The sequence below is a fragment of the Apiospora marii genome (genome assembly GCF_038362585.1).
Source record: "Apiospora marii strain CBS 49790 chromosome Unknown utg000003l_segment0_segment0, whole genome shotgun sequence".
Taxonomy (NCBI): domain Eukaryota; kingdom Fungi; phylum Ascomycota; class Sordariomycetes; order Amphisphaeriales; family Apiosporaceae; genus Apiospora; species Apiospora marii.
Window position 1 is genome coordinate 3593714 of NW_027117374.1, and position 13328 is coordinate 3607041.

The following is a 13328-nucleotide window of genomic DNA, read 5'->3' on the forward strand; positions in this document are numbered from 1 at the left end:
TTGTGTCCTCAGGATAACCAGAAGGGTTATCAAACAGAAAACCTATGTATGCATGATAGAAAGCCGTACTGTCCAATCCGCCAACATCCAGAGATAAACCGTCATATTCTTCGTAACCCGACATGAAGTTCCGTCGGCCAGCGCAGCGGGCTTCGTATCTGCCGCAATAGTGCAATGACAAAAGAAAAGGCAAATGCTTCGGCGCTCCAAAACAAAAGGGGGAATCTGTGAGTAAAAAGGGGAGGGGTATAATTTTATGATGCAGAGTAAACCAGGTCTCTCTAGATTGTGAAAAACAAATGCACCGGTATGATTTGTCATCATCATACGCAAGAAAAGAGAATATTTAGTCTTCGAAAAACTTGACAATCTCCTTCAGATCCTGAACACCGACGCCACTGCGAGGGTAGCAAATGTAGACGGATTCGCCCACGACACCAAACTTCTCGCGGAAGGATGCTTTGTTGGTGAGGCGCAGGCTCTTGACAATGAGCTCGTACGAGTTGGCCAAAAACTTGGCGCGAACACCGTTGAGACGAGCGCCAGGGGTCAGCTTCTCCGATACGCCAGCACCGAACGTGACGGGGCCTGAGACAGCGTTGAGTGCCTTCTCGATCAGCACCTCGATAGTGCCGCTGGGGGAGCCAGGGAAGTCCATGGCCCACTTCACCTGCCAGCCGTGGCGAGGCGCCAGCTGTGCCAGCACGACCATGCAAAGGACTTCGCCATCCTTCTCGGCGGAAAAGTAGCGCCGATGCTCTTGATCGACCCAGGGTCTGATTTCTGTCAAGTGCACCTGTTTGCCCTTCTCACTGCGGGAAGCCTTCCAGGCTTCGATGGCTTTGTCCGCACGCTTCATAAAAGCATCGTCCAGATGAACCTCGTCAATGTCAATGCCCTCACGCTCCACGCGGCGCAGGTTAGCCTTGAAGTTCTCGGGTTGGTGATGGTTGTTCGAGTCGACGCGCTGCTCCTCTGTGCAGCTGAGAGTGCGCCACTTCTGGTTCTGGGCGAGGATATGCTGAACGGTTTCCGACACCAGCATCCATACCGGCGTAAGCTTCAACTCATTCGTAATATACTTGATGAATGCCGAAGTGACATCGGCATATTGGACTTGGTCGCAAAGAGGGTCACCAACAACCATGGCAAAGCGGTCTTGCTTAGCCCAGCCAATCGCGGCGCCATTCGAATGGCGCCAGATCTCGAATCGATCATCTAACCAGGATGTGTTTGATGCATCACCGTAGTTGGCAATGAGCTTCTCGATCGGAGGGGCCTCTTGGTATGTCCAGTGCTTGGTAGTATCTGCTTCAGGGTGGGGCAGAGTGGGCGGCTTCTCAGGCAGAGACCTGGGGTCTCGGTGGAACATAGTGGCATTTCGCACGTCGCCGAGGTTAAGCAAGAGGAATACAACACGCTCTAGACCAAGACCAGCGCCAGCATGGGGAGGGGCTCCCAAGTCGAACGCACTCAAATACTCCTTCATGTCGTCCTCTCGGATCTTGGCTTTCGCCATGCTTTCCCGAAGCAACGCGGCGTCGTGGATTCTTTGGCCTCCGGTGCAAATTTCTTGGCCACGCAAGAAGATGTCGAAGGAGTTTGTGAATTCGGGGTTGTTATCGTCCTTGTGTGTGTAGAACGGGCGAGCGTTGGCAGGGAATTTGTCGAGGATGTAGAGATCGGAGTTGTACTTCTCCTTTACGAGCTCTCCGAGTCTAATCTCATCACGTGTCGAGAGATCTTCAATGTCGACTTCCCTCCCGTCGGCTCGCAGCATTTCAATACCCTCAAGGAAATGAAGCACGGGTGTCTCCTCAAGGACGATAGCGTCCTCGCTTGGCCACCTTTGTCGTACCACTTGGAGTTCAGGCATAGCTTGAGCAGCTTTGATCATAGCCTTCAAAGTTCGATCGACAACCATCATCATCTCGTGGTAGTCCTGGTGGAGCGCCATTTCAAGATCCAACCCAGTATACTCGGTCAAGTGCCGATGGGTGTTGGAGTTCTCCGCGCGGAACACGGGGCCGACCTAGATTGCAAATTAGCATATGGATAGGACACCCTTACATGGGGTTTTGTTGGTTTCACATACCTCGAACACCTTGTTCAAATCGGCTGAGATGGCCATTTGTTTGGCCAACTGAGGGCTCTGGGCTAGGAAAGCTGTGCGTCCAAAGTAGTTCACCTTGAAGACTGAAGCTCCGCTTTCGGTAGCTGCTGGCTGCAGCTTGGGCGTCTGGATCTCGAGGAAACCGCTCTGGTCCAGGGTGTCTCGGAACGTACGCGTGATCATGGAGCGGATCTTGAAGATGGCCTGGTTGGATGGATGACGAAGATCCAAAACTCTCGACATCAGTCGCGTGTGGAGTGAGTCGGTGGGTTCGTAGTTGTCCCATCCGGGCAGGTTGCTTGCTGGGTTGACGAGATGAATCGACTGGATATCGACCTCAACGTTCGAATGCGACGCGGAGCGTACGGCACCGTGAGGCTCCTTCAGTTTTCCGACCACGTGCACCAAGGACTCGGGATGCAGTCGTTGCACCCACCGAACCATGTGCCGACTGCCATCGACATCGGTCAAGACGCCTTGGATCGAGTGCGTCTGATCACGGAACAGTATGAAGTCGAGATGGGCCGAGACGCGGCGCTGGGTAAAAATACGCGCTCGGAAGGAGACTTCGGTGCCAGCGGGAAGTTGGGAGATCTCTTCTATCGAGGAGAACTCGGTGAGCTCACCAAGCTGGCCGTAACGGGCGCGGACCTCGGGGTCATCCTCCACCAGAGCTCGGGCAAACTCCTGTTTCCGGCGCGAGTCTATGCTTTCACGCTCGTGGTGGATACGCTCATCTTTGGATAGCTTGGAATTGCGTCTGTCTTCGCTGCGGCGGGAACTCCGTCCATCAGACGACGCATCTCCATTAATGTTGGAAGACTGGGAGCTCTTGGCGCTGTGGAGGCTCTTGGGGCTCTTAGGGCTGTCGGGGCTCTTGGGGTTCTTGGAAGTACTGCCAGACCGCAGGCGGTGACCTACGGAGTTGGTAATACGCGCCAAGGGGTTGGGGGACCGATGACAAGGTAGGCATCGTGGCGGGTTCGAATGGGTATAACAGGTGAGTCCTCTAAGAAGAGTCCCGTACAAATCTTAAGAAGTCGCCAGCACAAGTGTATTGATTTGGTATTGGCTTGGATGACAAAAATAAGAAGTATGAGGAGGGTGGGCAACTGCTGGTTTTAGGGAGAAGAGGCAATGTTTACAATAAAAAAATGAGTCAGGGCACTGCATTAATAGTGTATGTCAAGACCGAGACCGAGGCAGCTGAAGGAAGCGAGAGGGCGAGGGGGGGGTGAGAGGGCACACTACTTTTTGAGCGGGTTTGAAATCCGTCCCAACAAGCCGACAGGGGCACTCAGACTGAGTTCTCGACTGGATTGTTTGTGCATGGAAGCTGAGGGAGCAGATTACAATTACATCGAGATTCTGTACGTCATCGTCATCCCGCGGGCCTAGCTTGTACGTTAAGACATCAGATAATTGAGCAACCAGACCCGCATTTTGGCCCTGTTCCCCAGTCTGGTACGGGCTTGATAGGATCTAGTAATACCTCTGCGAATCCACCGGACATTTCGCTCCAGGCTGGGTCCGCTGGGCTGGCGCTGGCTGGCTCCTGGCTGGCTGGCCAGCTTTTCGGAAACAAAGAATGGGAAAGAAAAATAGGCCAGATCCCTGTACAGGCCGGCATCCAGATCCCGCGCGCAGGGCAGACAAGCTCACAAGGCGCCGCAATGCTTGAATGTCCGCATTGCCACGACCCTTGTCGTCGCATGCAGGTCTGCCAAGAGCCAAGGGATATGTTTCTGATTCGTCCCGCAGGTGTGCACCATGTACACCCGCCGATGTGTCAGCGCTCGTAGCGTTAGTGGGGTGATTGGGTCAGGTACATACATGCCTTGCCCAACGCGTGGTTTTGTGCCCTGACGTCAGTGGTTCCCGGCTACCGTCTAGCACCGACTCTTCTTGATTCGGATCCTGCCCAAACTTCCCTGCCTTTGTACCTGAGCCAGCCGCTCTCTAGTGAAGACTCCAGCAGACTCCAGTAAAGGCTTGCTGCAAAACCCGATCGCCCTGGCCATCTCCCGATACATCGCTGGAGCCCATTTCCCCCTCAACCGCGTTCTGCTATAGCGGTTCCTCTTGCTGCTGACGTCATACCTCAACGTATGGTCCCTTTCAGCCGGTAATCGGATTCTCGCCCTCCTTTCTGTCGCTTATCCCGTGTCTACAACTCGCCCGTTGCATCCATGACCAGTGCGCCGCGATAGTCTTTCTGTTCGGAAACAGATTGATTGCCATTCGTTTCGAAACCTCCGTTTCCTACTGCAGCCATGGCCGATCGTCTACAAGTTCCTCCCCAACGGCCGGCGGTGCCCTCCAGTCACTCTACCTCGTGGTTTACTAACAAGCTCCATCGCACCGCCAGTCGCAGCTCTCTCAAGCGATCGGCCTCGGCCCTGAAGCGATCAACATCTCTTCTAAATGTCAAAAACAGCAAAAATGCCAACAAATCTGCTGGAGCGAGCCCGAATGATACGGAAACCGAAACGATCAATGAGGAAGACGACGACTATATCAACCCATTAGAGAAGGGCTCTCGCTGGCTACTATCGGCCCGTGCCTATGCACTCCGTCAAGCCGCCCATTTAGGCTTCAGTCTAATGAACATCTCAGCTCTAGCACCTACAACAATCATCTGGTTAGACTCGACCCTCGGGCAGTTCAAGGGGAAAGACAAGATCAAGGTCGAGATATGGGAACCTCAGTCATCTGAGCAGCAGACTTCAAAAAACCGGTTGACGCTCGCCAAGACGAACCGTCCCGCCATTATCAACTTCCACGGCGGAGGATTTGTAGTTGGCCAGGGGACGGATGACGCTTTTTGGGCCGGTGCGGCGATGAAGGGTATAGAAGCTGTTGTATTCTCTGTCAACTATCGTCTTGCGCCAGAATTTCCTTTTCCCACGCCGGTCGAGGATTGTGCAGACGCAATCGTACAAATCACATCCCGCGCTGAAGAATTTGGTATTGATCCTGATCGTGTGTTCATCTCGGGCTTCTCCGCCGGTGGCAGCTTGTCATTGGCTTGCTGGGTGCTTCTGCAGGCACCTCAGCGATGGGGTTACCAGCTGCCCTATACGACGCCGCCCAAGATTGCGGGCTTCTGCCTCTTCTACCCTCTGCTGGACTATACCATCAGCCGGCCCCAGAAACGTACCACGTGCTCTAAGCCGGATTTGACGTTACCCAAGAATATGACGGACCTTTTTGATGCTTCGTACCTGTATCCGAAACTCCCGAAGGAGGACAGGGATGACCCGCGCCTGTCACCGGGGCTGATGCCAGACGACATGCTGGTAAACCTCCCTCCTCTGCATCTCTGCATTTGCGAATACGACATGCTATTGGCCGAGGGCCACAGCTTCGCCGACCGCCTTCGGGATGCCGACAAGGAGATCAATGTTCGCGTGGTGGAAGGCGCGAAGCACGCATGGGACAAACCGCCGCCCATGTGGCCCAAGAAGAGCGTCCACATCGAATACGGGCACGCTTTAGAGTCAATGCGGCGGTGGATGGGCGGCCCCGAGGGCAGCGGAAGCGACAGCAACGTCGAGTCCATTCTGAAGCGCATCGAGACTGTGTAATGCAAACGGCCTACGACAGATTGAGCGTTCTTTCGGTTATCATGCATTTTGGCGAGGAGTTAAGGATCAATAGAGTGGGCGCTATACACGATGAGCTACCGAGATTGGGGGTTCCATAAGACCAATAGACGGTCCTTGTTCATGTTTTGAAGAATGCACATATACTTCTCGGGCACTTGAGATATACATCGGGCGCCCGGGCAGCTGAGGCAACCGGGCGTCTTGGATGGCGGTCCTGTAGCGGATGCTACAATGGGACCATAAATCCCGTTGATCAATCCCAGAATAGAGCGAGACCTAGACTAGAGTTGAAATTCCAGTCAGTCAAGTCGCAATGAGTCAAGTGAGGTAACACGTGTTACGCACCGGTCAGTCCGGAGCAGGCCAGAAAGATATGGAAGTAGTCAGATGTTCGGCGGCATGAAAGTTTGTGAGCACTCGTGCTACTTAAAAATGCATCCCTCCGCGTTCCGGCGCATCCGGATATCCCGGCGCCCCGCGAACTCGGGAGCGCCTTCCATGGTACTCTCCGTCGTCCCAACGTCCAGATAGTTCGACAGTTTAGGCCGGCACTTGAAGAACTAAATTTAGCAGTCTCCCCCTTGCCTTAGTCAGTCGTCCAGTACTAGCTGAGGGTCTGAATCCAACCTCACGTGTTGCAAAGGAGAAAGGAAGGACGACTTAGCGCTGAGCGACAATTACTCAAGCTGTTATGTATCCCTTTCCCGCAATAACTAAACTCAATAACGGCGGTTTACGATATATCTTTGACTAGCAGGATCTACACTACTCGTATTTCTTGATAATATCTGCGCTCTTAAGTAAGAGGTAGTTATGAGGCTGTCTTGCCAGTATTTGACATCGTATCTGAGGGCCAACAACTATACCCAGAGACCGCTCAGGTGGGACACGATCTTGATATGTCCTGGGAGCATGATCTTCTATTCCCTCAACTTCTCCGCCTGGCTTACCAGCAGAATATGTTGCACAGCTGTAGCTTCCATGTTATCTCAAGATCGCGTCCTGCTTGATCATGGCAGGGTTAGTGATGGGTTGGCCTAAGAGGTTTCCCTTCTGGGGATACCAGAATTGCCTTTAAGCAAGGTAGTGATATAAGTAATATGTCCAGTAAAATATTCCCTATTTATTAATCTACTGAATACTCTGGACTTTGTTTAGCGCAGAGCATTGATTCGCCCTTTCCCATTGCTCAACATCCAGTTATGTCATATGGTGTCGAAAGCTGGCTAACATCTGCTCATCGTATTGAAAGAGGAAGTCTCACATCGCATCGTACTTACCCAAACCGTGTCTTTCACCGCGTGGTGGATTGGGCTGCGATCTCGAAGGACCAGACTTCCAGCCAGTACTACTGACATGGGCCGCGATTTCATATCACGCATTGCGACATCATATTGACAGGCCGGAGCCAGTTTTGAAGGATAAGCTGGTAGAATCTCTTGTCGAGATCTGGATGGCATATCCTGATAAATAGAATGAAGTGGTTCAGCCACCCCCCCTCCCCCCCCTCTAAACCCTGCGGACAGAATACACATTCCCATTCTATACATCACCGGCGCTCGAAAAAGGGGGAGCAAAAGCCATGCTCGATATTTCAATCAATCAATACCATGATCCGAACAGAAGTTATATGAGAGCAAAATAAGAAAAAGAGAAACCCCACCAACCATGTGACTGACTCATGAGAGCAGTCCGTATCATGCGTTCAGTCCCCTCTTGCGCCCGAACAGCCACACCCATCGGCGAACGCATTGACGAACCCGATATGAGGCCCCATCCCAATTCGTGCACACAATCCCGTACGAAGCCATCCCTATGCCGGGATTGGCATGCATAGACCCTGCCAAGAGATCGTGGTGTCCCCGATAAGAGCCATCGGGAGCTGCCTCCATCACCTTCTCCATCCGGCAATTGTCTGCAGGTGTACATAGGAGCTCCATTGCTTGATTGAGTGCGCGGCTCCACATCTATCACGACGGCACACGGGGGCTGGGTCGAGGGTCGCAGCAGCGGGCATGTGAATACCATTAACAACAAAAACAATGCCATCGGGGAGGGGAATAGGTGTGGTGAGGGGAGGAATCATCAGATATATGCAAAAGAATCACATATAAGTGGCCACATCGGCACCTGTATGTTTGCTTCCTTCCGTTCTCCTGGACATCTCTCTTGAACAACATCACTCTCGCCCACCACTCAGGCTAATAGGACCCCAATACACCGTTCACGCATCTTTTAATATACAACTCCTTCTTTCCACTCCCCAAAATACAAAAATGCAGCTCTCCATGCTCCCTACCCTCCTACTAGCCGCCGCGGCCGCGGCCCTGCCCGTTACCGACGTGGAGCCGGAGTCGCGCGCCGCCGCCGCCAGCTTCGCCCGCGTCAGCCTGCCGGCCCCGGCCAACTGGATGGCCGACAAGTCCCTGTACCCGGGCAACATCATTGCCGCGTATAACGCCGAGCCCGCCCAGTACGCCTCGGCCGAGAGCTGGGCGGCCTACATCCTGGCCAAGTGCCAGGGATACCGCGACTGCACGTCCTGCATCTCATACTCCGGTAAGTTCTATATCCACGGGGGGAGGGGGGAGGGGAGAGAGAGAGGGAGGAGAGAGAGAGAGAGAGAGAGAGAGAGAGAGAGAGAGAGAGAGAGAGAGAGAGAGAGAGAGAGAGCTACTACGTAACACACATGATATATTTCCGTAAAGCTGGCTACATGTAACTAACTGATTCGTGACTTAACCTTGCGCAGCTATCAACTCCGGAAGCACAGGTGGCAGATATTGGTTTGGCGAGGTGTACCGAGGCGGTGCGACGACACCGGCACAGTACGAGCGCGAGACCGATCCCAGCTTTGGAGTTACCGATTCGATTGCGTACACCATTGTTTCCTGAGGTTTCAAGCAAGGAATCAAAACTGATGCTTCTGCGGTGGAAGGATTATAATGATGTATGCGAGGGTCTTTCTCGACGCAGTTGCGGAATCATGGTCTTATACAGATACCCAAGTTCTTCACCATAATATACTGCTGATAAATGTTTCCGTGTTCATCTTGAATTGTATTATTCCGCCTGGGTTATACCCAAGTCAAGAGAGATCAGTACAACCTCCTGTTGCATACTACCATAGAAATGTACAGTCAAAAACGCCCTAAAACTCCTCGTGAGCCATCCAAACTCCCGTGTTTTCCAGTACCAATCCTGGGTGTTTCCGTAGAATAAATAGGTATCGAATGTGGTTGACGCGGCTCAACGTCTCCTGACCTGTCGGCCATCGTTCCTACGTCTCTCGCACAGAGCCGCATCATCATACGTTCTCTCGGAACACTGACCGGCGCTCCGTCGGGCTGTCATTCTTCCCAATACTGCTAACACCGCTCAGAGGTCTCGCAGGCATGCCCGTGTCGATGGGCCTTGGGCTTACGCCGCGCATGCTAATGTTGCTAGGCTCCGCTGCGTCATCATCGAACGGGTTTGCGGCGCTCCGGCCGGCTGCTCCAGGCACACCGAGACTATCTCGATTTTGCGAACGGCCCCGGCCATGATCCGGCGCTGCAGCGTCTGGTGCCGAGGCCAAATTCATATTGTATCCGCTGCCCGAGTACGGGTCGTTGCGAAGGCCCAGCTCTTGTTCCTCGTAGTAGCCGCCGGGTCCGTAGTGGTCGGCCTCGGGGCCCACGCGGCTATCCCACGCCTCGTCGGGGTCCAGAGGCCCAAACCCGCGACCGGCACGCCCGGGCTGCTCGTAAGCTCCTCCAGCCGATCGGTTGTTACCGCGGCCGCGTAGCTTGTCGTTGAACCAGCCGCGGATGCCGCCCGGGGCCGGAGTAGGCGTACCGTACGCAGAGGGCTCGGATGGTGCGAAGGGGTTATACGAGGATATGGTGGGAGCGGGCAGCTGCAATTGGGATTTCTTATAGTCAGCATTCGAATTTCTGTGACCGAGGCTGTAGAGTGCCCGGAACAACAGGGTAGCTCGAGGCAAAGGACATTGAACCCCGGCGGAAAGCATGGATTGATCGGCGCAGCGCCGCAGACTTCCGCAAGGTACACGCGGTTGTAGTAGACAGCAGGAAAGAAGCCAATCAAGGGAGGAAGGCACTTACACCTAATCGTCGCGCTCTTAGCTGTGTGAAGACAATCCATCCTACTGCAGCTACGATGAGCAGCAGGAAGAGGACAAGGAAGAATATGCCGAGACCATTCATTTCTGCCAGCACAGCCTAGGGCCAACACAACACGTAAGGTCGGCGAAGGCGATGGTGTTCTGCTCAATCAGAGAAGTCATGCAGCAGCAGCAGCAGCAGTCGAGTGCCAGAGTATGCGCGCGCTCTCTCCGTCTGGGCGGCTATGCGATGCAAAACAATTGTAGATGGTGTCTTGCTCTCGTAGAGTAGGTAGGGTTGCAACAAGTAACGTACGAGGCTGATTAGCATGCCGTGCCTAAATGGGTGCGAAGTAGTACCATGATTCCAAGAGAGGGAGAGAGAGGTTTCCTTGGCGACTGGCGGGTGGTGCCAACAATAGCTGTGTACTTGCATTAGCTTTTGGGTCAGGCACTTTCACTAAAATGTGCGTCACTGAGCCGATCGACCCAAGTATCCATCCCCACAGGTGAGCAAGCAAGATAGAGCTTGGCGAAAAGAGCAAATGCGCCCAGTGCTGCGTGCAGAAACGAAACCCAAGCATGGGGGTTGTTTTAGTGGGTTTCAAACGTCTACAGGGGGTGAAGTCACTCGCTCAGTGCCCTTGGGGATCTCTAGTGAACTGCGGAGTGCTGCTGCAAGCTGCAGGTGCCCCCGATAATTCCATGTTGTGCCGACCAGCAACCAGAGCCAATGGCGGCATTCCTGCTGCTCTCGATGCCCAAGCCACTTCATCAACACACCATCAAGTTGTCGTGTCTCATGTCGTCCAGCGAATCGATATTTAAACTTGACAGTGTGGCATTGCCAGCCGGCCTTGCATCTCCCAGCCTCCGTGAATGTCTCGCATTTGCCCGTATCGCTTTATTGCCAAGAGGTGGCTTTGCTTTCGCGCCCAGCAAAAACTAGAACAAGGTTGCAACACGACATCATGTTTATTGAGACGCAAGAAGATACTGTAACGCAAGCTTGCTACCGCAAGACTCCAGTTTATTATGTAATACGTGGCGAGGCCTCAAATGTACAATATCCAAACAACAAACCGGCCACCACCACCTGGGGTGCATGGCTCATATTCATATATTCGTAAATCGTGCTCTAAGGAAAACACTGATCCCAGTGCCCACCAGCCCTGGCAAAGCTGAGGCTTTCTACAAATCGTCCGAGCTTGCAGCGTCCCAGGCTATCTGCATCGCAATTCTGCAAGGGAATAACTCTATCGTTCACCAAGACCCTCACGAGCTCCTCGTCGGCAGTATCGGCGCAGGTCATCTTCTCCACGTACATTCTGGCGGCGAAGGGCACCGACCAGCTAGACGAAAACCCCTTTGTCTCTCTGGGGGAGGCCTTTGTTGTGTTCGAGAGGGGCTCGGTAGCATTGTAGAGGCCCAATGCAGAGAACACCCCGGTCATGTCATTGTCGTGGCTGAAGTCGGCGTAAAGCGACCTGTCCAGAGGGAACGTGTCCGGCGAGCTGTCTAGTGTTGCATTCGTAGTCGTCTGGTCTACCACTGCCTTTCCGGTCAAGCGAGCAATGAGCTCGTTGACAAAGCCGACGCCCTGGGTCGCGCCAAGAGGATTTCCGTTTCCGTAGCCGTACCATTTGCCCAGAGACTGGAAGTAGTCGTACCCGTTCCACTCGTCGCGCGTAAACAGGCCACAAAAAGGCGATATTCTGCCATTGATATCGGCGACGGTGTTGAATGGGCAGAGGTCCATCATGTAGATGGTGTCATCCAAAGTGAAGTTCGCACCTGGCAGGTTTTGGTTGAGTTTCTCTGCAATAGGCGGTGCGAAAATCTCGAGCCAAGCGTTCTGCGCCTCGTCCTTAACAGACGACGCAGGTCCGTCTTCAAAGGCTTTGCAATTGGCATGGCTCAGCGTGTTGTTGAATCCTTCATCCTCGGGGATAATCAGCATGGGGTATGGGAACGCATCAGGCTCATCCGAGGGCTTGTCTTCCAGGCGCGACTGGTGGAAGCCTTGCGTCCAGTTCTGGGCAGATTCGATCACACGGTTCTGACCGGCAGACCTCAGGAATGGAACGGCCTGTTTTGTCAAATGTTGGTAACGTTTGTAGAACTTGATGCCCGAGTTCACCAACTCCTGCTGGCCGAATGGCGAGAGTTCATCAGCACCCAAGGTGTAGTTGTAGTTCTTGATGAACTTGTAACCTTTGCCATACTCTGTAACTGAACCATGGATGCGCTGAATCAGGGCGCTGTAAGTGGCGGTTTTAGATGCCGTAGGATCGCGGGCTCCATGTCGCGAGAGTATCTGGGCAAACGTTACGTTGCACCCCTTTGGGGTGGCACGGCTGATATCTGAGTTGACCGAGTAAAATGGCGAGTATTGGCCCCAGGAGTGTGATATCTCGGGCAAGCACGTGAAGCCGTGCAGAGCAGTGTCACAGGAGCCATCCGCGGAGGTTTGCCTGTGTAATGAGTTAATGTTACAATGCTTCGGGGCGCGGGTGTAAACGGGATCGGATACTGACGCATAGCTGACCACCGAGAAGAGGGCTACTACAATGAGAACACCGACCATGGCGAGTTTCATAATCGCGTGCCTGCGCCCCTGTTCCGTCCAGGTGGTAGATGCCGGGGCTAACTCATGAGAGCGGCGGCGTGCTGCTGCCACGGGAAGAGGGCTGTATTTATGCGACCCGGGCGGCCATTCCCATTGCCTGTTGAACATGTTCGCAATGTCATTTTTAATGCCCATGATGGGGTTAGTCGAAAATATAGAATAACAAGAGGTGGTGTCGGATACTATGTTAGGTAGTACTCGGTGGCATTCCAGAAGCAGTCGGTGTTCCAGCACACGTGGGCCAGACCTCCAAGCCTCATTTGACCAAGCAAATCGATGATCCAAAGCCGATCAGCACCAATCTCGGAACCCCGGTCGGCAGAGGTTACAGAGTCCAGCCGCAAATGAGTGAATCTCGAAATATTTATGCCGCGGGGTTCGCTTGAATATGATAACGGCGGCTTTGCTAGCATTAATATGAGTCGTGGAGAGGCCTCACCGAACGTGGACCTTGATTTGGGGGGTTTTGGGTTACTGCCGCTCAGTGGGGCGACGATCGTGCTGAGGCAGTGCCTTAGTGGATGGTCTGGACAGAACGGATTTCCCTCAACATCAGACCGAGAGTCCAGTCGGGTCGACGGGAACATCTCATTGAAACACCACCAAGCCGTCTCTCCAACAAATTGAATGCAAAACACCTTCCATTAAGAATGGAGCGCCACCAGAGGGCACTCGTCAACTCTAATACGGCTACATACAAAAAATGCCGGCGCTATTACCGCACAGTCGTAATGTAATGGATTAGCCCCAAGATCTATCTATATAGCCGGTCAAGGTAGGTTGGCACGCCATCGCCAGACCCTACAGTCAAATCCCGTCCGAATTCCAAGTCTAAATAGCGCCGCTCGAGAACCCATGGTATCATGATGCAAA

General features: G+C 53.5%; 5 protein-coding genes across 5 annotated transcripts; 2 read left to right on the forward strand and 3 right to left on the reverse strand.

Moving 5' to 3' along the window:
• Positions 1–346: 346 nt before the first annotated feature.
• PG985_004679 (uncharacterized protein) lies at positions 347–3086 on the reverse strand (the record flags this gene model as incomplete). The annotated part of the gene is made up of 3 exons (XM_066824448.1): positions 347–2032; positions 2096–2998; positions 3069–3086. The coding sequence occupies 3 exons, from the start codon at positions 3084–3086 to the stop codon at positions 347–349; spliced, it is 2607 nt and encodes an 868-aa protein (XP_066687608.1).
• A 1300-nt stretch (positions 3087–4386) lies between these two features.
• Positions 4387–5700, forward strand: PG985_004680 (uncharacterized protein; the record flags this gene model as incomplete). Its single annotated transcript, XM_066824449.1, has 1 exon — positions 4387–5700. The coding sequence occupies one exon, from the start codon at positions 4387–4389 to the stop codon at positions 5698–5700; it is 1314 nt and encodes a 437-aa protein (XP_066687609.1).
• Positions 5701–7997: 2297 nt separating this feature from the next.
• Positions 7998–8616, forward strand: PG985_004681 (uncharacterized protein; the record flags this gene model as incomplete). Its single annotated transcript, XM_066824450.1, has 2 exons — positions 7998–8280; positions 8474–8616. 2 exons carry the CDS (start codon positions 7998–8000, stop codon positions 8614–8616), a joined length of 426 nt encoding a protein of 141 aa, XP_066687610.1.
• Positions 8617–9028: 412 nt separating this feature from the next.
• Positions 9029–9929, reverse strand: PG985_004682 (acid phosphatase-like protein; the record flags this gene model as incomplete). The annotated part of the gene is made up of 2 exons (XM_066824451.1): positions 9029–9619; positions 9828–9929. The coding sequence occupies 2 exons, from the start codon at positions 9927–9929 to the stop codon at positions 9029–9031; spliced, it is 693 nt and encodes a 230-aa protein (XP_066687611.1).
• Positions 9930–10964: 1035 nt separating this feature from the next.
• Positions 10965–12590, reverse strand: PG985_004683 (uncharacterized protein; the record flags this gene model as incomplete). The annotated part of the gene is made up of 1 exon (XM_066824452.1): positions 10965–12590. The coding sequence occupies one exon, from the start codon at positions 12588–12590 to the stop codon at positions 10965–10967; it is 1626 nt and encodes a 541-aa protein (XP_066687612.1).
• Between the last annotated feature and the right edge of the window lie 738 nt (positions 12591–13328).